The 27,365-nt window shown below is 43.3% G+C and overlaps 1 protein-coding gene across 1 annotated transcript; it reads right to left on the reverse strand.

The window, feature by feature from the left end:
* Positions 1–26,265, reverse strand: LOC104682699 (protein lifeguard 1-like). Its single transcript, XM_010389433.2, has 10 exons — positions 25,895–26,265; positions 20,576–20,850; positions 16,851–16,929; positions 15,502–15,555; positions 13,896–13,986; positions 9,730–9,767; positions 9,557–9,644; positions 6,073–6,162; positions 3,203–3,250; positions 1–828 (listed from the first exon to the last, which is right to left on the reverse strand). Coding segments are annotated over exons 1-10 (915 nt in total). The 5' UTR covers positions 25,897–26,265; the 3' UTR covers positions 1–678.
* Positions 26,266–27,365: the final 1,100 nt, after the last annotated feature.

Raw genomic sequence — 27,365 nt, forward strand, 5'->3', positions numbered from 1 at the left:
TCCAAAGAAGGCTAATTTTTCCAACAGTCAGAGGAAGTGGCCTCTGAGTTAAGCCCAGAAGCATGGGTGGGATGGTGACAATAGCAGCTAACGCTCTGTCCTGAGCCTTTCATGTACATGAACTTGATTAAAGCTCTCTATACTCCACCAGATGGATGCTATTACTCTCTCCAGCCTGACTCTAGAATCCAAGAGAAAGGCAGAATTCTTTGATTTATCTTTTGGTTTATCTCTTTAAAAATCTCAGATGCCAGAATATTCCTACAGAATGTCCAAATCAAGAGAAGAGAAAGAAGTAAATGTAGATTTCTGTAGTCAATTGTATTCATGTGGAGATACGTTGTTTACAGCTTTAAATAGTGTTCAGAAAACTCCAACAAAGGAATGGGCATCTTACAAATGTTTGTAAGTATGTAATTATGATACTTATCTTTTGAATCTATACAAATTAGAAATGTCCCCAGAAAGTTTTGCTACGTGACAATGGAACTGAAAATATAACAGCTACAGCTATCATCTACTCAATGCTAGGTTTCATTTGACAAAAAAATAAGTATTCTTAAATTTTTTTAAAATAAAAGAGCTTCTGAAATGGTGACTTCTGCATGCCCGAGCCTGGCAACACTTCACAGCACCCCTCCTTCCTCTTCGCCGCATGAGCCAGCTTTGGTTGTGTGACTACCGTCCCAGTCCAATCAGACGCAGAATAAAAATGAAAAGGTTGATGATGTCCAAGTAGATGTTCAGGGCAGCAAAAACATATTCTTCAGGGTCCAGGGAATAATGGTGGTGCCCTCCCAGCATGAGCTGCACATCCATCACCAAGTACTTGAAGAAAAGGAAGAATTAGCTACTTAAATTGTACATTTCTATGAAATAAGTGTCCCAAATGATCTGAAAAAAAATATTTTAGCATCGGGAGAAACATTGTCAAAAGTCTGTTTTGGGCTGAATATGTTATTCTTACAGCCCCAGTTAGTCACTTAGTCACTGGGTCCCCAAGTTTGCACTCTATAAAAACAGGTGCCTCACCTCAGCTGTGAATCCCTTCTCCCCCCTTTCTCCCTGTGTCTCATTCCAGCACCTTTGGAAGGAAAGCTAAGGTGACAAATTATTCCAATTTGCCCAAGACTCTGATATTCTGGGAAAGTCCTCAGTCCCAGGCAAACTGGGATAAATTCATCATGTTTATAAAAGAGGGGGGGAAAAAAACCCCAATGGCAGAGGATGCAGCTTTGCTCTTAGCCTCCATCTTTCACCCTGGAGTCCCAGTTCCTCTGCAGAAGTGGTTTTCTTTCCCTTCCCTCCCCAAATCTCTGACTTTAATTTATTGCTTCTTACAAGAGGGGATATAATGACTCTCAATCATTTCACAGACATGCATGGGATGGTTAGGACTGCAGCTTCTTGGGAGAGATTATGTGCTTGACAGGAACATGGGATGAGCTCGATCCAGTGGTGCCCCACCCATCCAGGAGGAACAGGGCTCAGGATACTACCCAAGACACAACCAACCTACAGGGAAGCCCCAGCCAGGATTCAGACTCCTGTGAGCATTTGGGAATGAGGCACCCTGCCAACTCTGATAGTTAAGCATCCCCCAAAATTCAATTTTCTTTTCCAGCAGTTTGTTTGGCATTGGGTAGACCTGTTTGAGTCTACAATCATTTTTACTCTGCCTGCAAACGGGAAACAGAAACACCAACATACTTTTGCATGGAAACATTGTTTGCAAGCATCCATACAGCAAGCATCAACACAAAAGGTCCGAGAGCATAGGAATAAAGGAAAATGAATGCAAATAATTTCCCTTTAAATAGGAAAAGAAATGGGAAAACTGGAATGTATATGCTTAACCTTGTCTACACCCATACCACCCTAAACACACCCGATCTCATCTGAAATATATATGCTTAACCTTAACCTCCTGGTGTGAATTTTTCTAACATTTGAAGGATATAACACAATTCCAACAACAATAAAAATGAAGCAAAATGTGGATAATTTTAAAGCCTAATGATAATATGTGGGGTTCATTACACCATTCTTGATCCTTCTGAATATGTATCAATACATTCTCGATATGTTTGAAAATTTTGAAAATAAATAATATTAAAAAATAAAATCTCAGCTGGGCACAGTGGCTCATGCCTATAATTTTGGCACTTTGGGAGGTGCCAAGGCGGATAGGATTACTTGAGCTCAGGAGTTTGAGATTAGCCTGAGCAACATAGCAGGACCTTGTCTTTACTAAAAATAAAAATGCAACCAGCCAGATGTGGTGGCATGTGCCTGTAGTACCAGCTACTGGGGAGGCTGAGCTAGGAGGACTGCTTGAGCCCAGGAGATGGGGCTGCTGTGAGCCATGATCATGCCACTGCACACCAGCCTGGGTGACAGAGCAAGACCCTGTCTCAAACAAACAAAAACAGCAAAACCCTGAACGATGTGATATGATAAAAGCATGAAATGGAATTCCATGCAGCCCTTGAAAAAAAATTAGTTGGACCCAGGTCTGCTAATATGTGGAGGCCATTATTTTTAAGTGAAAAAGCAAAGGCAGAACATTATACATAGTATAGCTACGTTTGTGTAGGAAGAAATAGTGCCCATGTGTAAAGAAATTCTAAAAGGATTCCAAGAAACTGCTAACAGTTGTTCCTTCTAGGGACAGGGGGATAAGAGAGGCACTTTAATTTTCATTTTATAATCTTCTATGTTGTTTGAATTTTAAAATGTGTGCATGTATTACTTTTTAAATAAAACATTCCTTAAAATAGTTTTAAAGATACGACAGTAAGAGATGGGACTAAATGGAAGGAAAGACATTCCCAGATACATTAGCGTGACCTCCACTGGTTCTCTAGGAGAAGTTTCCATTGTGAAAGAATAGAACTGGTCTGGAGGGACAAACAAAAAAGAAACCACATCCCTGCTACACTAAGTTTCAAAGCTTATAAATAATTCTTCATTCTTTTCTGAAATATTCACTCTTTCAACAAAAGTGATGTTTTCATGGATTGGGAAACAATGGATCCGGCTCTCCAGAGGGTAATGGTTTTAAATATGATCCTTTAAAAAGGAGCTGAAGAGTTTCCAGTGAATTCCTAACCCCATGTGACTCCAGGCCTAGCACAAGGGCTTGTCATTGCACATTGCACATATCACATTCTTTACCAAAGAGATGGAGCAATGGACTTACGAGTGAGAACAGCACAGTTCCGAGTCCCGCATACAATAGATGCAGCCACTGCAAAGAGAAAGGATACGGTTGTATATGAAGAAAAAGATTTGGAATAAGGAAAGGGGTCACTTAAGTCACTGCTGCCAGATAAGGAACCAATATCAAGAAAGCTGAATCTGTGGGGGAATTCATCTTTTCTTTTTTTAAAACTAAATTTTATTTTCTTTCAATAGCTTTTGGGGAAGAGGCGCTTTTTGGTTACATGGGTAAGTTCCTCAGTGGTGCTTACTGAGATTTTGGGGCACTCGTCACCTGAGCAGCGTATACTGTATCCAATATGTAGCCTTTTTACCCTCACACCCCTCCCACCCTTCCCCTAAGTCCCCAAAGTCCATGATAGCACTCTTAGTCAACAGCACCCACTCAATTCCAATGAGCAAGCAAATAAAAACTAAGCTTGCACATGCCAAATAATATTCACCAAGTACGTGCTAAATGTCTCATGCATGGTAGGGCAAGTAGAATGTATTAGACGTATTTCACTTTGTGCCCCATCTACATAGCCCTTCTAGAGAATCTGCCCTCTCCCCTCAGTTCAAGGAACAGGAAGCTTTGGGGTCATAGTGACCTTCACATATCCTAGCTAGAGCTGATTGACAAGCAGTGGAAGACCCCAGCTCCAAAAACAGTGAGTCTGATGACTGATCAGGGACTTCTGATATGTCAGTGGGCTTAGACAGATGCACCAGGCCAGCTGGAAATCAATTCTCAGGATAGAGGGAACCAAGTAGCAGAGGCTGTTGTATCTTTAGTGCGTGCTGGCACTATTACTGCTATAAGCAGAGGTGGCTAGTCAACTCAGCCACAGAGAGGAAGGCAAGGTTTTCATTCCTCGGAATCCCAGTTCTTCTTCCCACCTAGGAGGTCTATGAGTTTCTCTGGCTCTTTGCCTCAAGCTAGTCCAAGTGGTATCTGTTCCTTGCAACACAAACAGCCCCAGTCAGAATATGGAACTAGTCTAAATGCCAAATGACTTGGTTCTATTGGGGAAGAGGATTAAAAAATGGAGTACAAAATCTGACAAAAGGCTACATATTGGATACAGTATATACTGCTCAGGTGATGAGTGCACCAGCATCCTGAAGAGTTCTTCAGGATGAGAGAGCTGGTTCTGAAAGGGGTGGGCAAAGCACTGCCAGCTTTCACCAAGGATAGGTTCTTGGTGAAGACGATCAGAAGCCAGTGACACGGTCCGGGAGACACAGTATTTCCAGGCTGAGCTAATAGCAAGAAAACACCTGATCACTGGAATCCAAAGGTTTCAAAATTGCCAAAGTCCAGCAAGCATGTAGACGTAGGGAATGGCTCCAACAAAGCCTTCCATTTAAACACATATGCAAGTCTGTAGATGTTTGTGACAGAAAATTTAGAATGGGAACTAAGATCTATCTATCTAGTGGGAAAGAGTTTTTTAACTGCACCTAAGTTAAACTGTAAAGACTTATGGAACCCACCTAATGTTTGCATTATCACTACCAATATCTCTGCTGCCATTAATAAGTGGAGAACTGGGGCCTTTAATGCCCATCTTTGTGATGCCTTTGAGTTTATCTCTAAAGTGCAGGTGCCACCTTCCTAGCTTGAAGCCTATGGGGTCATTCATAACACCAAGAACTGTTGATTCTGTGTATGTCTAAAGATCGTGTAACTAGTTCACTTGTCGACCAAGAAACTCCTTGGTTCAGCACTGGGACCAAGTTGGCCTTAAGGTTTTAGTCAAAAGGATCCCAGGTCCCAGACCAGCTCTCAGTGGATCTGGCCTCCACACAGGAGCCACTGACAGATTGCCAGCACCAGGCCAGATCACACCTCTCGGTCTCTACAGCCCTTCTGAGTCAGTCCATGGACTGTGCAATGAGGTGGGAAGAGCATGGTCACTCGAGTCGCCCTGACCTGGCCTCAGTGCCACCCTGGCCACTCACTCCCTGTAGGATATAGATGAATTATTAAATTTCTCTGAGTCTGTTTTCTTATCTATAAAATAGATGAGCTATGTACTTTTCAGGAATGTTGTCAGAATTTAACGTGATGTTTTGTGAAAAACACATAGGCCTATGTCCAATATCTAGTAAGAATTCAATGAATACATTAAAGAAAAAAAAAGCTAGAATTGGAAAATAAGGAGCCTCCTCTAGGCTGCTATCAGAAAGGCCCAAACAGGTCTTTCTCTTCCACTCCTGGTACTTCAAACAAGCAGCACCCAAATATAGGAGAAGGAATCTGGCCTGCCCTCATGGGTAGGCTCACCTCAAGACCCTCTTGGAGAAGAACAACTGTCTAGGGTTGTGGCTCAATGTTCACATGCCAGAGTTTCTGCGCATAGTACCTCCTAACGACCACTGTGGGGGCCACTAGGATCCGTCTCACAGACCTTCATTTACCAGGAGGAGAATGGAACTGACCACAAGCACAGCTGCTGTGCTGTGCAACCCATTGCAGTTTGCACTTAGGCCATGCTTCCCCCTTCTCAGTCCTTGCTGGGAGCAGCAGGGCCCTCCCTGGAAGACATGTCACCACCCTGACGATTGACTTTAGTTCTGGAACTTCCTGATGGCCTTGCTGAGCCGCCCTCAGACCACGCCGTGTGCTCCCACTCAGCCTCCCCTCCCTCTCCTTCACTCGAGGCCTGATATGCCTTCGTGGTCTGACAGCAGCCCCAGCTGTTGGCTCCCTGCCCCTTTTCTCTCGTGCGCATTTCTCCTACTAAAATCTTTGCATGCTTATCCCCAATTCCACGTCTGCTTCTCAGAGGACCCAGACTAACATAACCAGTACTTCATCTATATGTTTAACAATTTTCTGAGGTTTCCCAGTAAGATCTCACTCACATATGATCGCACGAAAATTAAGAGAATTCCATAGATAAAAAGCACGAAGCAGAAAACGAACAGCACTCCATTTAGCAAGGTAAAATCCCACTGAGGAAACATAAACAGCATAAACAACTCAGTTATCATCTATAAGAAATTTTAGGATGCTTAAAGATGCATCTTATACCCCATAGAAGAAACTGGCCCATTGCTAATAATTTACCCTGATCAATTCCAAGAACCATGGAAATACATTAGCTCCAACCACTAAAAAATGCTACATAAAAAGTGTTATATTGACTGGGAGAAAAAGGTAGAAGTATGGGTGAAATGCCAGTAGCCATGAGTTGATATTTGGAAACTGGGTAATGGGTACCTAGGGGTTCATTATATTATTCTATTTTTGTACTTGTATGAAATTTCCCATAATAAAAATACATTGAATGAGTAGGATGCATATTTGAAGGTATAGGATGATCATAATCATTCATATGTTCAAAAGCATGTACATAGAAAACATTAATGGAGTGAAACATACCAAGATGTTAACTGGCTATCTTTTTCACATTTATATGCATATATTTTCACAAAAGTATATACTAAACTTTCAGAAGTTACTGCTAATGATTCTTTTGTAATTTGGAAATGCATTGATGTAGTTTTTGTTTTTGTCTTTATAAATCAGTGACCCAAATCAGCCTGAGGAGATTAAGGTTTTCTTAAGAAAGAGGATGTTTGGCCAGGCGCAGTGGCTCAAGCCTGTAATCCCAGCACTTTGGGAGGCTGAGACGGGCGGATCACGAGGTCAGGAGTTTGAGACCATATTGGCTAATGCGGTGAAACCCCGTCTCTACTAAAAAAATACAAAAAATTAGCCGGGCGAGGTGGCGGGCGCCTGTAAGTCCCAGCTACTCGGGAGGCTGAGGCAGGAGAATGGCATAAACCCAGGAGGCGGAGCTTGCAGTGAGCTGAGATCCGGCCATTGCACTCCAGCCTGGGTGACAGAGCGAGACTCCATCTCAAAAAAAAAAAAAAAAAAAAAAGAGGATGTTTATCTTCTGGTCTTAAAAAAATTAGATTATGCAGACAAACAAGAGCCTTTAATTCAGTATATTTTCTTGCAAGAGTATTTTCCTAATTCTTTTATTTCCCCCATCATTAAGGCAGGATAACTGGAGTGAGGTAAATTCAGGTGGGGAGCCCTGTCAGCTCTGACCAAGCCCAAGAGATAACAGGTTCCAAGTCACACCTGTGGTGGGCTGTCAGCTTCAGAGGCCCACAGAGCACGCAGTCACTCTGGGATCCAGATGATGTCATCCAGGAACAATGGTGGGCCATAGCGTCCACACCCCAACCTCACCCCGTTCTCTTCTTGGCCAGTGCCAAGAGCCCACACAAACCACAGCCACATCCCAAATTCCCAGGCCCCACTTTAGAGAGAAAGGCAGGCAGACAGGGAGGCCGAACAGCTGAGCATTTTGTGTCCACATGACACTATCACCCAGTCCAAAGGAATTGCTTCAACTGTGAGATCCAATTACAGTTCAACCAAATGGACGTTTAGTTAATTTTCTCCCTGGTAAGTGGACAGTTGGGGTTCATGAAAAAACTCAGACTCATTGTGTTCCTACATTCCCTCTGCATCCCTTGGGTTGTGGTTGGACTGAATTTTGCCATCCCCAACACATAACTTAACAAAGGGAAAAAATGTGGTTGACCATGGGTTCAGCTGCCTTTCAAAGTCATCAACGTGAATGCCATCTTTAAAATACTTTCTGGCTGGGCACAGTGGCTCATGCCTGTAATCTTAGCACTTTTGGAGGTGAGGCAGGAGCATTGCTTGAGCCTAGGAGTTCAAGATGAGCCTGGGCGACACAGGGAGACCTCTACTCTATAAAATATTTAAAAATTAGCCAGGGGTGGTGGCAAACGCTTGTAGTCCCAGCTACTTGGGAGGCTGAGATGGGAGGATCACTTGAGCCCTGGAGGTAGAGGTTGCAATGAGCCATGTCTGTACCACTGCACTCCAGCCTGGGTGACAGAGCAAGACCCTGTCTCAAAAATAAACAAACAAACAATAAAAAAAAAAAAAACTTTGCAATGTAATATTCACTTCCCTGAATCCAGGTCATAGGTAACCTGTGATTTAAAATACTAATGGGCTTTTTAAAAAGTATTCTGGCAGTTTAGAGGATTTTTTGAGATAGAGTCTCGCTTTGTCACCAGGCTGGAGTGCAGTGGCACGATCTCGGCTTACTGCAACCTCCGCCTCCCACGTTCAAGTGATACTCCTGCCTCAGACTCCTGAGTAACTGGGACTACAGGCGCGTGCCACCACACCCAGCTAATTTTTGTATTTTTAGTACAGATGGGGTTTCACCATGTTGGCCAGGATGGTCTCAATCTCTTGACCTTGTGGTCTGCCTGCCTCAGCCTCCCAAAGTGCTGAGATTACAGCACCTAGCCATCTTAGAGTATTTTAAATGGCTTAAGAAATCTGTGCATTCAACAGTGGCCCACCTTACTCATTGCAAGGAAGCCTATCTGTGTACAAATCAGCTGGTATCTACAAATGACCAGCTTTAAGATGGCAAATACTGATCTCATCATCAATTAAAGTTGAATCTCTAACTTTTGATACAGTTTGACTAAATATCTAGTAGATCCTTCTGTCTCTCTGACACTTCTGTTTCCACCAGGAAAAGGCTAAAATTCAGCATGTGTATAAGACCTTCCTTATGATGTTTGCCAAACAGCTTGGGAAATGCACTCCCTTCTGTGTAAGTTATTTACCTGACTAAGGCCAGCCCATTCTTTACAAAAGGAAACTGACCAGGACTGAAAGGAGGGGCCACAGGAAATGTTGCATCAGATCTCAAGAACACCCTATGGCTGGACAGAGGCTCAGAGTGTTCGAGAAATAATCTCGAATTATGAGATGTCCTCTGGGACATCTTGGCATTTTGGAGCCTGGTAAACTGTACAACTTTTAAATTTTTAAATTCCCTGTATCAGTCAGCGCCCTAGCAAGGAACAGATGACACACTCAAATAGAATGATCTGAGGAGGGTTTGTTTGTAAAGGAACTATCCACAGAAGGGTCTGCAGGCAACCAGAACGGGTAGTGCAGTAAGCTAGGCTGGCAGCCAGCCAAAGAGCTGTTACCAGTCCCAGGCCCAAGAGGGGAAAGGAGAGGGGGCAGTTACAGGAGCCCAGAAGGTGTGCTGAGTTAGCCATCTTGTGATAGGCAGTGAATCTTGCTAAGGTACACTGCTAGCCGAAGAAGAACTTGTCACTGGGAGGAAGCCATGGGAATCAGTACCTCTCCCTTCCTGCTCCTGTCTCCAGCTGGAACTCCCCACTGGCCAAAGCCCATGGAAAGCCCAAAGGCAAGAGGGCCCTGAAGGTGAGACCTCCAGGACTGAGAGAGCAGGGGGAGGCATAGGGAAATGTTTCAGGGACGAAGGGACATACCTGGCACACTCCCTTCAATAATACCTACTTTTGTTTGTAGAGCAAACAAAGTGAGTGCTAGTGTCACCAGAGTGGTTGCAGCTGTTGCCCATAACACTTCCTCGGCCTTGTAGAAACTAAAACCAGAGACTGTGATTATTGTTCACATACATTTCAAGAAAAGCACGCACAAATCAAAGGAAATGTGTATCAAAGACTCACACTGATATGGCTCCTAGCAGCAGACCTTCAAGAGCTGTCTAAAAACAAAATTCACAATAAATCAGAAGCCTGCTTCCCGAGGCATGGGGGCAAGGCCCAGAATTCAGAAGAGGTGATTTGAGGGGTGTGCTTCTGAGCAGGGTCTAGGGAGCAAGGGGGAATATGCACAGCCTGGTACACACAGCCACAGGGCGACTATGGGGAATAAACAGAATTCAGTATTTCCGTAACATCCTCCCTAGGATGGACAAGAGAAAATTATTAGTAAACATTTCTTTGAACACTGTAGTAACTTTAACATACTCAGTGAATTAAATATGTATTAATTATGAATGTAGAAACCAAGGTAAAAAGGTTCATTTGTAGACCATATTGTCATTCATCAAAGGGGGCCACCCACACAGTATCAATGTTTCATCAGGACAGGATATGTGATATCTAAGCTTTATAACACTCTGGGTACAGACACCTTCCACGGCACCTGAGGGAGAGCCTTCCAACCTCAGACATGGGATGAGAACCAAGGTCTTCCCAGTGCGGGAGATGGGGCTGGAGGGCAGATACTGACAGAGCAGAGTGTGGAGCTGCACCTGCAGGTGCCAGCCCCAGGCTTAGGAGGGCTGTCATCACGCAAATAGAGCCAGGGGTGCGGGGAAAGGTGGGATAAGGGTAGGGACTGAGAGCCAGTGGGCAGTCAGACTGGAGGATGAGACCAAGAAAGGCACTGAGGTTGTGCCCAGGCCCACAGACCTGCCAAGGCGTGAGGACGACAGAGCAGTGGCCGCAGGGCTAAAGGCATGCCCAGCCCCAAGGCTGCTCTGCCAGAGGCAAATCCAGAGACTGGGCTGACCCAAGGTCCACAGGCAGAGCCAGGAAAGACTCCTCCAGTCTCCAGGGGTAAAGACGAAGGCACATCCTAGTACGAGGCCTGCAAGAGAAGGCTTTGAACTCCTGCTGGCCAAGGATGGCTGGGAGCAGAGGCTGGGAAAGAAGTGGAGTCCCCAAAGTCCTGGGTTGCCTGTCTGGCATTTCCAAACCCAGTAGGTAATCGCCTGATTCTCTACTTTGTACAACTAAATGAAGTAGGTTGTCTCTATTTCCATTATAGGGAAAACAGTGTATCTAGTCTCCATACAAATGATATCTAATAATGTGCTTGCTTCCAATCTTCCTCTCTAGATGACTTTTTTCCTCTTATACTGGATCAGTTGCTTCCTATTTCTCCAGCTCCAGCAGCACATGAAGGAGGTATGCATGTGTGTGGTGTGGGTGGTGTATGTGTGAGTTTGTGAGTGAGGTGTGTATGGTGTGTGTGCCTCTGTGTCTGTGTAATATATGTAAGTGTGTGAGCGTGCATGTGTGTGTGGTGTATGTGGTATGAGTAGTGTGTGTAAATGTGTGGTGTGTGTGACTGTATGTGCTATGAGTGGTGTGTGTAAATGTGTGGTGTGTGTGACTGTATGTGCTATGAGTGGTGTGTGTAACTGTGTGGTGTGTGTGACTGTGTATGCACTATGAGTGGTGTGTGTAAATGTGTGATGTGTGTGACTGCATATGTGCTATGAGTGGTGTGTGTAAATGTGTGGTGTGTGTGTGACTGTGTGTGTATGTGGTGTGAGGAGGATGTGTGGTGTGAATGGTGTGAGGGGGTGTGGGGTGTGTGTGACTGTTGTGTGCGTAAATGTGTGACTGTGTGTTGTGTATGTAGATGTGTGACTGTATGTGTAATTGGGAGCAACTGGAAGGAGACAGGGAGAGAAAAGAGGAAATGGTTTCAAGCTGGAAAACGGATTTCGGTTTTCGAAAGAGGGGGAGAGTAGGAAGAGGCCGTGGAAGTCACAACTGTCTGAAGACTTCAAGAGCTCAGAACATGGGCTCAAGGGGCCAAAACTCTATGGGACAAAAGCTGTTGTCAGTGAATGTGTTTTCCTTTTTTCCCTCAACTCCTTTTCTGAAATGGGCTTTTTCCTATATATCTTCTAACCCTTGGACATGACGTTTAAGTCTGGAAGACATAACAAATGCTTTACCCCTGTATAATATCTCTTAAGCCGTTACTTGCTTTGAGATAAACAGCAAAACCTCAGAGATGAGAGCTTCCTTGGAGACCAATAACTTTTGTCTCCTGTAATAAACGTTAAGGCCATTTAAAATGTTTAAATAAAAAACTCAAACATTTCTGGGAAACCAGCACGCCCTCCTGTCGCCCTTCCCCACCGTCTCGGCTCCCAGATTCCCGCCTCCGTCTGGCTTCCAGCCCCGCCCCGTTCTGAGTGTGATCTCTGCTGTCAGTGCAGGAACTGGGACACCCCACTGCTGGCCTAGGCAGTGAGCAGGGTACCCACACCAGCTAACGAAGGCTCCTCCATGCTCTGGCAGGTGAGGAAATGTCCAAACCTGAACAGCGGGCAGTCAGTCTTCTCCAGCCTCAGGAGCCAGCTATTCCTCCCAGCATGTAAATCCCCAGGGTCGCTACACGGTACTGGTGCTGAGTCTCACCGACGGTCAAGTGTTACCGCTCGCTTTGACCACCAGGAGGCGCAGAACCAAACCTAGGCTCCAGACACGTGCATAGGACTTGACGCATTTTGTCTACGAATCTAACCATTAACTTTTTCTACCCTATTTTTCCTTTCATCAGATTTTTCCATTAATTGATCTTATCTTTATATATTATTGATATTTTTATAAGCCAACTCAAGTCTGATTTGGAATCAGATGGGGAATAAATCAACTGGCAAATAAATCTTCCCGTGAAAGAAAGATCAACACTGCTTGGGAAGAAATGTCAACCTTCCCAAAAAAAGAATCGTTTGCTGGCCGGGCACGGTGGCTTACATCTGTAATCCCAGCACTTTGGGAGGCCGAGGCGGGCGGATCACCTGAGGTCAGGAGTTCGTAGACCAGCCTAGCCAACATGGTGAAATCCCGTCTCTACTAAAAATACAAAAATTAGCCGGGCGTGGTGGCGTGCACCTATAATCCCAGCTACTCGGGAGGCTGAGGCAGGAGAATCGCTTGAACCTGGGAGGCGGAGGTTGCAGTGAGCCGAGATCGTGCCATTGCACTCCAGCCTGGGCGACAAGGGCGAGAGACTTCTTCTCCAAAAAAAAGAATCGTTTGCTGACACCCTCCTGAATCATACTGAGACGGTTCTGGGTTTTCATAAGAGGACCCAAACACTCTTGGAGTTACTATCTGTGAGCTTCAGAGAGGCCACACCCCCGGGAGGCAAGAGGTTTGGCCTGACTGTTCCGCCTGACTCCTGAAGGATGCCGGTCACTGGGGAGAAGCCCTGCGACCTCTGGGCAGCTAAGCCCAGAGTTGGAATGCGGGGAAACTGGTGGAAATTCGAGTTCTATTCAGGTTTAGAAAAATCTAGGAGCTTCAGGTACCTGCTGAGAGCTGGCACGATCCTGGGGTTCCTGTGGGCAGCACAGAAAGCAATTGGCTGCAAGAAAGGGAGCCACCCAGTGTTCTGTGGTCCAGGGAGGCACCAACGACAGAAAATGGGCAGGTGTGGCGAGGCCTTGTGAGTGGAAGCCACCACAATGAGGCGCTGGGGAACCCGGCACCAGGGACCAGGAACCAGGCCGCGGATCAGGAGAGCCCTCTCAGCCCCTGACTCTGCGGTGCTGCAAAAGCCCTCGTGAGCTGAGATGCAAGCTGTGGAAATGAGGGAGAACCTCGCTCAGAGATGGGTTCTGCTCCCAGTGGGATTTGAAGAAGGAATAAAATACATTTTACAAGAATAAAGAAATATAAACTTCTTGCACATGACTTTGTGAACTAGACGTGGAAACCACTCTCCATAACAAAATGTACTTGCGCCTGAGAGGGGTCTGGCAATAGCCAGGTTAACTGTTCCTGAAGTGTAACCCAGGCTCGGGAGTGCGCGCCCCCAGGTGGCCTCATCAGAGGCAAGTGTGCCGGCTCGAAGTCGCCCAGATCCCCAGATCCCCTAATCTGCTCAAAGGGTGTGATACCATCTCATAAGTTTACTACTTCATTACAAACAAAATTCCGCCAAGAGAACGTTTCACAAATAATTTCTATCTGTATTATTCCACAGGAAGAGTTTCCATAATAAAATGAATGAATTTAATAACGCGACAAAAATAAATTTCAGAGGTGAACTAGAACAGGTGCTGACAAGGTTTACTTACAAAGAATCCCAGGAGAATGTAATTTGCGGGCACCTGACGGCGGAGATTCCCACAGCAAGCAAGTATAATCAGTACCACAAAAAATGCTGGGCTGGAGGATAATTTAAAACCACGTGTTATTTGTTTTCAGTGACTATATCATAGCATATTATATTTTACAGAGACAAATAGATGTAGATACAGATCATAGTATTACTATGATCTTACTTATAGTATTATAAACAAAAATGTTAATTATTATTTTTGCCTTTTCTTAGCTTTTTTTTTTGTTTTTTTTTTTTCTGTTTTGTTTTGTTTTGTTTTGGAAACGAAGTCTTGCTCTTGTCCCCGAGGCTGGAGTGCAATGGCGCGATCTCGGCTCACTGCAACCTCCACCTCCCGGGTTCAAGCGATTCTCCTGCCTCAGCCTCCAAAGTAGCTGGGCTTACAGGCACCTGCCACCAAGCCTGGCTAATGTTTGTATTTTTAGTAGAGACGGGGTTTCACCATGTTGGCCAGGCTGGTCTACAAACTCCAGACCTCAGGTGATCCGCTCGCTTCAGCCTCCCAAAGTGCTGGGATTACAGGTGTGAGCCACTGCACTCGGTCTTCTTAGCTTTTAAAGTTAACTTTTCTCATTTCCATCCACAGATAACTTATTGGCATTAAAATATTTTTATTTTAAAATAATTATAGTTTCACAGGAATTTGCAAAGAGATAAAGAGGTCCAATGAAATCTTTACTTAGTTTCCCCCAGTGGTTACATCTTATGTATTTATAATACAGTACCAAAACCAGTAATTTGACATTGATAAATTGTATATATAAAATTCTATATCATCGAATTATGACACAAATCTATGTGCAGATGCATGTAACCACTATCACAATCAAGATTCAGAACTATCCCTTCAAGAAAACATCCACAAAGACTTCTCTTATACTACCCCAGCCCTGTAAAGTGTGAAAGTCACCAATGCCAAGATGGAGTCACTTAGGTCACACCCAGAATGGAGCCAGAGGCCATGAAGGAGGCGATCTGTATATCTGAGATAAGAACTAGCCCAAAGACCTTTTAAAAACCCACAAGAAATTTCTATATGCCCCACATGTCCCTACATGTCCTGCCTACATGTCTATAACAGAGTATATCACAAAAAATTCCTAAAGATCGCAGCATTCCAGCCAAGCTGCTCTCACAAAAACACTTGCCTGGCAATGGCTATCTCCACCAATGAGTTAGCACCAGCTCCCGTGACAAGCCCCTGTGGCCAATGATCTTTGTTTCAAAATAATTTACATAGACTTCTCTTTGCCTTTCAAAGGCTTCCTCTTATTCCAACCTCTCCATCATCCATCATGGCCTGTGTATCCCACCTTGCAATGCCCCTGCCACTTCCAAATACACTCTGCAGGAAGCCTCTCTGTCATTAATTTAGGTTAACAATAGTAACACCCACACCCACACACTCAACCCTAACTCCTGACAGTCATTAATTTGTTTTTCATCCCTATAATTTTATCATTTCAAGAATGCTATACCTTGTACCTCATTTTGAATAGTAAAAGAACCTCAGGCAATAGATAGTAGAAAAAACACATTGTATTAAGTCCAATGATACTTACAAGGTTGCATAGATGAACCAGGGGTTTTTGAGCACCCAAACTCTTAAAGCCTCCCTGGTTAAAAAAAATTTAACACAGTTTTACACAATAAATATTTCACTAATAAATATGATATTTAAGTAGAAGTAAAGCAATATCATGAGAAGAAAGGAAGAAACCCTAAATGATGAATAATGATGGATGGGGATGAAACAGTGAAACATTATTTTTCTTAAAATAGATATATTCATAATAAGTTGTAAGTAAAATTTGGATGAATGCAAATGTCCTAATAAAGGTTTTCATTTTTAAAATGCTGAGACTGGTATGTGTGCAAAGCAAAAGAAATCAACTTCTCATCTGTTTGTTTCATAAATATAGATTTTCATAGGATATGTTTAAGCAGTGACAGATCATAGTTGCTCAAATAAGTTATTTCTTTTGTTTTTAGAGACAGGGTCTTGCTCTGTTGCCCACGCTGGAGTGCAGTGGCATGATCATGGCTCACTGCAGCCTTGAACTCATGGTCAAGCGTTCCTCTTGTCTCAGCCTCCTGAATAGCTGGGACTACAGGCATGTGCCACCACATCTGGCTAATTTTTATTTTTATTTTTGTAGAGATGGGGTTCTCACTATGTTGCCCAGGTTGGTCTTAAACTCCTGGCCTCAAGCAATCCTCCCACCTCAGCCTCCCAAAGCACTGGGATTACAGGTGTGAATCACTGCACCCAACCCCCTCAAATAATTTCTGAATTTAATACTGTTCCAGCCTCCAAGGTCTCCATAATCTCACCTTTCTTTTTCCTTGAGAGAGAGTCTCACTGTGTTGCCCAGGCTGGAGTGCAGTGGCTCAATCTTAGCTCATTACAACCTCCACCTCCTAAGTTCAAGCTATTCTCCTGACTCAGCCTCCTGAGTAGCTGGGGTTACAGGCACCCACCACCACGCCTGGCTAATTTTTGTATTTTTAGTAAAGACAGGGTTTTGCCATTTTGGCCAGGCTGGTCTTAAACTTCTGACCTCAAGTGATCCACCAACCTCAGACTCCCAAATTGCTGGGATTACAGACATGAACCCCCACGTCCAGCTCACCTTTTCTTCTCTATCCAGTTTTAACTGTGGAAACAGCTCAGGAGAAAATAAAAAAGAAAGCAGTGTCCAAAATAAGAGTTAAAAAAAAGCTTTTTCAATTCAGTTAGGAAGTGAAAGTAAAATTCTAGAAATCTACTACCACCTTGGTCTAGGAGTTGCCTCAGAAAAACAAAAAGAGACAAACTGTTTTTAAATGATCAAAATTAAATTAAGCTGATTCAATAAGAATTAATGTGAACAACCTAACACTTAATTCTACATCAGTCATAAAGACTTACCAGAAAATAAACACACTGGTAATTACCGCAGTGAGCAACAACTGAACTGACAGGAGGAGGAACACTTTGATAATGAAAGCTGAGGAGACAGAAACATTATTTTTATGACACAATAGCCAAAAGTAACTACATAAATGTAATGACTTATTTTTGACATTTAATGAAAAGATTATTATTATTATTACTTTTTTTTGCTTTTTTTATTTTTTAGGATGAGAAAGGCCGTGCTAGTTTACAGTCAGCAAATGGAATAACAACAAAAATGCAGCTCTGTAGAACTTTTAGAGCACACTCAATCCAGATGGTTGGATAGAGGTGTTTTATTGGAGATCTGATGGTTTTATCCATGGGAGCTCCAGAATTTTCTCTTTTTCTTTCTTTCTTTTTTCTTTTTTTTTTTTTTGGAACAGAGTCTCACTGTGTTGCCCAGGCCAGAGTAGAGTGGCGCAATTTCAGCTCACTGCAACCTCCACCTCCTGGGTTCAAGCGATTCTCTTGCCTCAGCCTCCTGAATAGCTAAGATCACCACCACTCCCAGCTAATTTTTTCTTTTTTTTGTATTTTCTAGGTAGAGATGGGGTTTCGCCATGTTGCCCAGGCTGGTCTCAAACTCCTGATCTCAGGTGATCTACCTGCCTCAACCTCCCAAAATGCTGGGATTACAGGCATGAGACATCATGCCTGGCCAAAGTTCAGATTTTTCAAGACAAACTCAGGAATTTAATTCTTTGTCATGCACACCCCATCCTCCTTAGGATCAAACATGATTTGAAAGCCTCACCGTGTCACAGGCCCATCATTAGGGATCCAGCGAAACTACCTCCCTGCACCGGAGAGCAGCAGAGCTTCAGGACTGTGGGGAGAGGGGACGTCTCCTTGGAGATGGACTTGGGCTGCAGAGAGTTTGTGGAGCTTTTCTGCCACTTTCCTCTCCAGCCTACCTGCCTGTAGTAACTCTCTTCTCTTCTGCTTCCTGATGCATAAATAGATAACTTGGTGAATTGTACATGAGGCCAAAGAGTTCCAAAGGAATGACAGGCCAATATACAAGGCACAGCACATGGGCACCTCTTTCTGCTTACATCCTGGGCCCTCTGAATATGGCACTGGCAATGGCAATTTGCCTTTTGTGTGGCTTTATCCCTATTTCAAAGGAAAAAAAAGAAGTAATGCTGCTTAAAATTAACTTATAGGATCGTCAACTGTCCTTTTGCTGGGCAGTTTCTATGCATAGGAAGTATGACAACAAAGCAGTGGATCTAAGCTATCTTAATAAAAATAGCAGAGCATATATTCCCAAGTGCATGCTGCCTACATTAAAATATTCATTTAGCTCACATTAATTTGGCATCTGCTATGTAGCAGGGACTGTGGGGGAATATATTAAATGTGGCCCAGGCTCACAAGAATAGACATAGAGATCAATGGAATCAAGGTGACAGTCCAGAAACAAACCTTTCTATTTATGGTCAATTGATTTTTAACAAATATGCCAGGAAAATTCAATGAAGAAAGAATAATTATTTTGACAAATGGTGTTGGGAAGCTGGATATACACCTACAAAAGGATGAATTTGGATCCCCAACTAACACCAACCGCAAGCCATAATGTGCAGTCATAATGGCCATAGCAGCCTCACCCACCATCTCACTGTAAATGAATGAGAGCTCCCAATTCAAGACCAATATAAGAGTTGACCAACTGAGTCAACCCACAGAATTATGAGAGATAATAAAATGGTTGTTGCTTTCTTTAAGTGGACAAAGGATTTGAATAGACATTCCTCCAAAGAAGATATATGAATGACCAATAAGTATAAGAGAAAATTTGCTAATGAAATGCAAGTCAAAAGTACAATGAGATAACACTTTACGGACACTAGAATGGCTATAACCAAAAAGACAGACAATAACAAGTGTTGACAAGGATGCAGAGAAACAGGAGCCCTCATACATTGCTGCTTGGAATGTAAAATGATGCAGCCACTTTGGAAAAGTTTGGCAGTTCATCAAAATGTGAAACAGAGTTATCCTACGGTTCAGCAATTCCTGGGTATCTACCTAAGAGAAATGAAAACATATGTCTACACAAAAACTTGAATATGAATGTTGATTGCAGCATTATTCAAAATAACCCAAAGGTGGAAACAATCTAATTGTCTGTCAACTGATAAATGTATAAACAAAGGTTTTCTATTCAGGCAATGGAATTGTATACGGCCCATTCATATAAAAGGAATGAAATACTGACACATGCTACAACATGGGAGAACCTCAAAAACATTAAGTGAAAGGAAATCACAAAAGACACATGTTGTATGATTCCATTTACATGAAATGTTCAAAATAGATTCATAGAGAGGTCTGAAAGTAGGTTAGTAGTTGGCAGGGGTTTGAGAGAGGGAGGATGGGAGTAACTGCCAATGGGTATGGGTTTCTTTCCTTTTTTTTTTTTCCTTTGGTAAAGATGGTGTTTCACCATGCTTCCCAGGTTGATTTTGAACTCCTGATCTCAAGTGATCCACCTGCCTCGGCCTCCCAAAGTTCTGGGATTACAGGCATGAGCCACTGCACCTAGTCTGGGTATGGGTTTCTGTTTGAGGTGATGAAAATGTTCCAAAATTGATCATGTTGATGGTTATCAACTCTAAATATACAAAACACCAGTGAATTGTACACTGAAAAGGGATTTTTATGATTTGCAAATTGTATCTCCATAATGCTGCTTTAAAAAATGACGAACCCCATAACTCAATCCATTACCCTGCTATACTTTTCCTTTTCTCCACAGCACTTACATCTTTTCATATACTATATAATTTTTTTTAATTGGACAAAGGCCAGCCTCTACCCTCCAGGAGAGGCAGATATAAATAACTGACTCTTACACTGGCAAGGAGGCTCTACATATTTTTCAATTAGACCTGAAAGACTAATTCGATTGGACTACTTAAGCCTCATTTTCTCACCTGTAAAATGGCAATACAACTTCTGTATTTGTAGGGTTGTTGTAAGGACGAAATGCAATAACATTGCCCTTGCACAACACCCTGTGTAGGCCTGGTATTGATCGCAGAGACAGCCAGTGGGCTCAGCTGAACAACTCCAGATAGAGGTGGCCACGTGATACAGGTGGGTCAATGACATGGCATTCAAAACTCTGGGTGTGGTTTCTAGAACTTCCTCTGAAAAGAAGACTGGCTTGGTCAACTCTCAGGATACCTGCAGCCGTCTCTTGGCTCTACTTTGCCTTTGGCTGTTTGCCTTTTCCTTCTCCTACCTCAAAGGCTAGAGCTCCAAAAGGCAGCTTTCCAGCCACAGGAAAGGAGTGGTGAGGGCCACAGGGAGACCAACAGGATTCAAAGCTCACAGTCCACCTGCAAGTTGTCCAGGCCCTCAGAAGGCCTAAGGGTGGCAGAGTGGAAGCTTTAAAACTTAAGCCAATATTATGGTATCACCTTGTATACAAGTAAAAACATTTTATGATCCATGACTAATTCATATTTCCTTAAAAAAAAAGTTATTCACCATATGTTTCTTATGAGTTTCTGAATGCCCTGGACAACTTGGAAGCAGTCAATTATAGCAGTCCTACATCATGTTTTATGAGAAAGCATGACTCAGAAAAACTAAAAACAAGATTGTATCTGACAATCTACACTGTGGAAACATTTTAAGAGAACATGTGCTCTTCTCTTCTAAAAAGGTAATTTCTTTATTCTCACCTCTGCGGACAGATGCGTCTGAGAAAGGATTGCCTAAAGCTGCATTGCTATCACCTGGGGTGATGTCATCTGAAATTTCTATCACATAGGTATTCAACTGCTCGGTGTCCTTTGGCCGTGGCTTCTCCCGAGTTTCTTGTGGCCCAGCTGAAGATGAAGGTGTGTAGTGCTCACCAGATTCGGGCTGGATGCTTTTATCTGCTGCTTTCCGAATCAGATGTTGATGATCTCCAGAACCAAAGTCTATTGGTTCGCTGACCTCCAAGTCCAATTTCCTAGAGGGGGAGAATTGTTTTTCAAGTCCTTATCATCACACCTCTACAACCTTAGCATCCTCATAGTCGTTAGGCGATTTCTTCTTAATTTTAACTGCCTTGGCTCAATACTTACCAAGTTGGTGCTCAGTAAATATTTGTTAAATGAATGATAACATCTAAGATGAAACCCATAGAGTAAAATAATTTGATTATGAAATTAATTTTTAAATAAAATTTATTCAGCAAAAACTTAATGAGTGCCAAGCATAAAGATGCCCTTGCTATCTCTGCCCTCAAAGAACTTACATTTTGGAAGAGAGTATAATCAAGCAATCATATAAAAGGCAATACAGGCCAGGCATGGTGGCTCACGCCTGTAATCCCAAAACTTTGGGAGGATGAGGCAGGTGGATCTCCTGAGGTTGGGAGTTCAGACCAGCCTGGTCAACATGGTGAAACCTGTCTCTAATAAAAATACAAAAATTAGCCAGGCGTGGTGGCAGGCACCTGTACTCCCAGCTACTAGGGAAGCTGAGGCAGGAGAATCGCTTGAACCCGGGAGGCAGAGCTTGCAGTGAGCCGAGATCGTGCCACTGCACTCCAGCGTGGGCGACAAAGTGAGACTCCATCTCAAAGAAAAACAAAAGAGGGCAATATGAGCAGACCAGGAACATTGGAGGAAGTCTTGAGAGCCCTGAAGGAAATCTGGAGGAACTTGCAGGGAGTAGAAGAGGTTGTCAAAAGCTTCCAGAGAAACTGAAGGTTAAGCCATGGCTGGAAGTGAGTAGGGATTAGTCAAGTGAAGAGGTGGGGAGAGGTTTTCCAGACAAGGAACCAGCCTGGACCAGGACTAGAGAAAGCAGGGATGGCAAGTTCCAGAAACGTACCTGGAGCAGGGAGTTTGAAGGGGAGAGTGGAATGAGGTTACACCGAGAAGAAGTGGGCATGCCTCTGAGAGGCTGGCAACTTAGGGAGTCTGGACTTCATCCTGAAAGCCATGGGTATGATTTTTCAGAATAGCAGTCCCCCGGTGATATCCATGTCCTAATTTTTGGAACCCGTATCTATGTTACCTTGCATGTCAAAAGGAACGTTGCAGATGTGATTAAGGACTTTGGGATGGGGAGATGATCCTAGATTATCTGGGTTGGTCCAATCAAATCACAAGGATTCTTATGATCATAGGTATAAGAAGGCAGCAGGAGGAGCAGAGTCAGAGAAGGAGATGTGACAACAGAAGCAGAGGTCAGAGCGATACAATTGTTGTCTTTGAAGATGGAAGAAGGGGGCCATGAGCCAAGGAACACAGGTGGCCTCTAGAAGCTGGAAAAGGCAAAGAAATGGCTTTTCCCCTACAGCCTCCAGGAAGGAACCAGCCCTGCCAGAACCTGGATTTTAGCCTAGTGAGATTGGTTTTAGGCTTATGACCTCCAGAACTGTAAGATAATAAATGTGCGTTGTTTTAAGTCATTCAGGTTGTGGCAATCTGTAACAGCAGCAACAGGAAACCAATACAATGGGGAATCAAGGACGGTTTCTCAGCAGGGACCCATGGAGATCTCCTAGAAAGAAAGGTTACTCTAGGTAGTGTGGAGAATGGGCCACACTAAGCCAAAGTGAGGCAGAGACCAGAAATCCAGATAATGAGATGGCAGTGGCCTTTGCCACAGTGCCTTCCAGCCTGAACACAGTTCTTAAGAAACTACCACTAGACCGGGCACAGTGGCTCACACCTGTAATTCCAACACTCTGAGAGACCAAGATGGGTGAATCACAAGGTCAGGAGTTCGAGACCAGCCTGGCCAACACAGTGAAACCCCATCTCTACTAAAAATACAAAAATTAGCTGGGCGTGATGGTGCAAACCTGTAGTCCCAGCTACTCTGGGGGCTGAGGCAGAAGAATCACTTGAACCCGGAAGGCGGAGGTTGCAGTGAGCTGAGATGGCACCACTGCACTCCAGCCTGGGTGACACAGTGAAAGTCCGTCTCGAAAGAAAGAAAGAAAAGAAAGAGAAAAGAAGAAAGAAAGAAAGAAAGAAAGAAGAAAAGAAAGAAAGAAAGAAAGAAAGAAAGAAAGAAAGAAAGAAAGAAAGAAAGAAAGAAAGAAAGAAAGAAAGAAAGAAAGAAAGAAAGAAAGAAAGAAGAAAGAAAGAAAAGAAAGAAAAGAAAGAGAAAGAGAGAGAAAGAAAGAAAGAAAGAAAGAAAGAAAGAAAGAAAGAAAGAAAGAAAGAAAGAAAGAAAGAAAGAAAGAAAAGAAAGAAAGAGAGAGAAAGAAAGCCGCTACTAAATGGACAAAAAACTGCAAAGCAAAAGGCCCCTGTTAACCTGGGTAACATGAAGTCTCAGGCAAGCCCCTGCTGCTGCATCCTGTTGCACAGAGTCACGAAAGGGCTTGAGAAGGGCGCTGCTGAGACAGCAAAGACTCAGGCAAGCTGAAGGCCAAGCGGGAAAGGCATAAATAAAAGGTCTGAACAAAATGCCAGGTCTTGGAGAAGCAGATGCCGTGTGGGAAAGATGTCCCTTCTCCTCAAATTAATCTCCAAATTTTACAAAATTCATTGGTATTTTTTTTTTCAGTACTTGAAAATGTAAGTCCAAAGTTTATCAGAAAGAGTAAAGGTGTGAGGATAATCAAGAAAAAAATTAGAAGGAGGAAGTTTATGGTGGAAGGGATGATTTACTTTTATCAGAAATCAAAAGATTATAGAGCTTTTAAATTAAAACTGTGGTAATAGTGTGCCAATAGATAAATAGATCAATGAGTTGGAAGAGATTCAAGAAACAGACTGATGTACAAAGGAAAATTTAATATTTGATAAAGGTGAAATTTCAAATTATTGTCCCATGGTGTGGGAAAAATTAGCTACGTACTTGGAAAACAACATAGAGTTTAATAGCTATTTCACATCTTACACAAACATGTACGCCAGATGAACTAAAGATATTATCATGAGTAATAATAGCCATAGATATTCTACAAGAAAATACCAAGAATATTTGTGTAAGTCTTCGCAAGAATGATACCATATAAGAACTGCTTTGGCCGGGCCCGGTGGCTCACGCTTGTAAATCCCAGTACTTTGGGAGGCCAACGCAGGTGGATCACCTGAAGTCAGGAGTGGGAGACCAGCCTGGCCAACATGGCAAAACCCCATCTCTACTAAAAATACAAAAATTAGCCGGGCATGGTTATGGGCTCCTGTAATCCCAGCTACTCAGGAGGCTGAGGCAGGAGAATCGCTTGAACCCGGGAGGCGGAGGTTGCAGTGAGCCAAGATTGCATCATTGCACTCCAGCCTGGGCAACAAGAGCAAAACTCTGTCTCAAAAAAAAAAAAAAAACTGTTTGGCAGATTTGGGGTACAGGAGCACTTTAGATACCACTACAAATATTAAACACAATTTTTTTTTCTTTTTTGAGACAGAGTCTCGCTCTGTCGCCCAGGCTGGAGTGCAGTGATGCAATCTCAGTTCACTGCAAGCTCCGCCTCCCAGGTTCACGCCATTCTCCTGCCTCAGCCTCCCGAATAGCTGGGACTACAGGCGCCCGCCACCATGCCCAGCTAATTTTTTTTTTTCATATTTTTAGTAGAGACAGGGTTTCACCGTGTTAGCCAAGATGGTCTCCATCTCCTGCCCTCATGATCCTCCCGCCTCAGCCTCCCAAAGCACTGGGATTACAGGTGTGAGCCACTGTGCCCAGCCAAAATGCTAAATTTTAAGTATAATATTTGTGATATTCACTATACTGTAAGAAGAACTTTAACAAAGAAAAATGGGCAACCCAGTAGGAAGATGAGAAAAGGCCAGGCACAACGACTTACAACTGTAATCTCAATGTTTTTGGAGGCCAAGGTGGGAGGATTGATTGCTTGAGTCCAGGAGTTTGAGACCAGCCTGGGCAACATAGTGAAATCCCATTTCTAAAAAAAAAAAAAAATTAGCCAGGCACGGTGACATGTGCCTGTAGTCCCAGCTACTCAGATGGCTGAAATGGGAGGATTTCTGTAGCCCAAAAGTTCAAGGCTGCAGTGAGCTAGATTGTGCCACTACACTCCAGCCTGGCCAACAGAGCAAGATTTTGTCTCTAAAACAAAGAGAGAGACAGAAAAGAACACAAATAGGCAATTCATATGGTCAATAAACTTAGGAGATGATACCTCACAAATAACTAAAGAACTGCAAGTAAAAACAAAAAAGACTGGCAAAGATGAAAAAGATAAGTCTGAGAATTGCAAGGCTGTGAAGAGATAGGTAATAGAGAATCCAGGGCCACAGAATGACCTGCATGGACCCTACACATGTTTGTGTTCATGGGCCCCTTCCTCCAAAAAAATACTAAAAATTTTATGTTATGAGTGCATTGGTACAAAGATGAATATAATCCTTTCCGGAGTCATTATCTATTACATATTCATTATTACATTCACTTTTTTCTCCTGCTTTAAAAAATTAAAATGTGTTTATGGCCCCTAAAACTATCGTGAGTCCTAGGCACTGTGCCTACTTGCCTAGTATCAGTCCTGGGACACCCTCATGGGGGCATAAACTTTTGCCGGGTCAGTGGCAATTTAGCAGCGTCTATCAGAATTCAAAATGTGTCTTACTTTAGCCCCAACAGTTACATTTTTAGAAATTTATTCCACAAACCTATCCATACAAATAGGCAAAGATACATGTATAAGGAAGTTCATTACACCATTCATTGTTTGTAACTACAAAAAAATTTTAAACAGTTTAAATATCCATCAGCAGGGGAATGGTTAAAGTAACTTTGGCACAGGAAAAGGCAGATAAATATGGATTGATGTGGAGAGTTCACTGTTACACACTTTTAAATTTAAAAACTAACATTAGAAAATAACATTGAGCAAGATCACATTAATGTTGTACATACATCCACACACACACACACACACACTTCCCGAGACTGGAAAGATACACTATAAACTGTTCATATGATCATCTCTGACCCAGCAGAGTTGGGAAACATACTCTGAATAGTATGAATTTTTACAATGAGCATCTATTACTTATATAATAACAGAAAAAGATATTTACATTGTGAAGAGAAAAGGAAATATTTCCCTTTTTGATAAAGTTTGGACTCCTCCGAGGAAAGCAGTCTTCACGCAGAGCTGAGCAGCACTAGAGGATGCTCAGATAACCAAGTTGATTTCCTCTCTAGTGTCTTGCAAATCAGAGGGGGGAAAGGCAGCAAGATTTTCAAAGCACTCAAAAACAAAAACAAAGCCAAAGGCAACCGAGTTTTCCTCATGAAACTATATTTGGCTGGTGCCTTAATCACAAAATGAGGCTTTCACTTGGCCCTCAAGTAGCTCTCCCAGCTCCTGAGCCAGTGGTAGGTCATCCAAAGCCTGGGCAGGCACTGGGACTGAGAGGTAATGTTCTGAGCGACAGTTAGGAGAGTGGCAGTTGGAGCATGGGTGGACCTAGGTGGAGGGGCCCTAAGTCAAGCACTATCTGCCAAGCCTCATTCTGGTCAAAGAGCCACGCCAACGCACTCCTTATTGTCTCAGGCAGAACTGCACCCAAATCTCCGAACCGATTCCACGTCAGAGAACAAGAGGCTCCTGGAGGATGTGGTGTGTCTCAACCATGTTATCACTTTCTCCTAAGCAGGAGGAAGATGTTTATGAAACTCCACCAGAGGAGCCCACCAGAGATCCTGCACAGTTACTATGTTGGCGCAAAAGTAATTGTGGTTTTGGCTATTAAAAGTAATGGCGAGGCCAGGCACGGTGGCTCACGCCTGTAATCCCAGCACTTTGGGAGGCTGAGGCGGGTGGATCACCTGAGGTCAGGAGCTGAAGACCAGCCTGGCCAAGATGGTGAAACCCCATCTCTACTAAAAATACAAAAATTAGCCAGGCGTGGTGGAGGGTGCCTGTAATCCTAGCTACTCGGGAGGCTGAGGCAGAGAATTGCTTGAAACCGGGAGGCAGAGGTTGTAGTGAACCGAGACTGTGCCACTCCACTCCAGCCTGGGTGACAGACAAGACTCCATCTCAAAAAAAAAAAAAAAAAAAAAAAAAAAAAAAGTTAATGGCAACAACTGCAATTACTTTTGCATTAACCTGATATTTCAAATAAGTAAGACTTGTGTGTGATAAAGTGTGCATTGTTTTTTCTGGTGAATGATGATGATGTTGGTACAGGGAGATGGTTACCCATGGGCTGCAGGACAGTGAGGAGTCATGGAGGGGCCCGATTCAGGCAGTGTGGCGGGAGAAGTCAGACGACCAGGCAGGGACAGCTGGGATGAGCTCCTCTCCCTGGGATTTCTAGGCAGGGAGGGGAGTGGTAGCAGAAACTTGTGCTGAATAGAGGCTGCTGCTGAGAAAAGGCTAACTGAATACGTTAACCATTCATTAAACTGCTAATTAGTGCACGTCTACTGTGCGCAAGAAGCAGAGAAGTGGAAGAAACAAGAAAAGGACATACTTCCTGTCTTCAAGATGCTTATAGTCAGTTGAAGGAGACACAAAAGTGAATGCCTAAGGGAGACCGA

Source organism: Rhinopithecus roxellana, chromosome 6 (assembly GCF_007565055.1).
Source record: "Rhinopithecus roxellana isolate Shanxi Qingling chromosome 6, ASM756505v1, whole genome shotgun sequence".
In the NCBI taxonomy this organism is placed as follows: Eukaryota; Metazoa; Chordata; class Mammalia; order Primates; family Cercopithecidae; genus Rhinopithecus; species Rhinopithecus roxellana.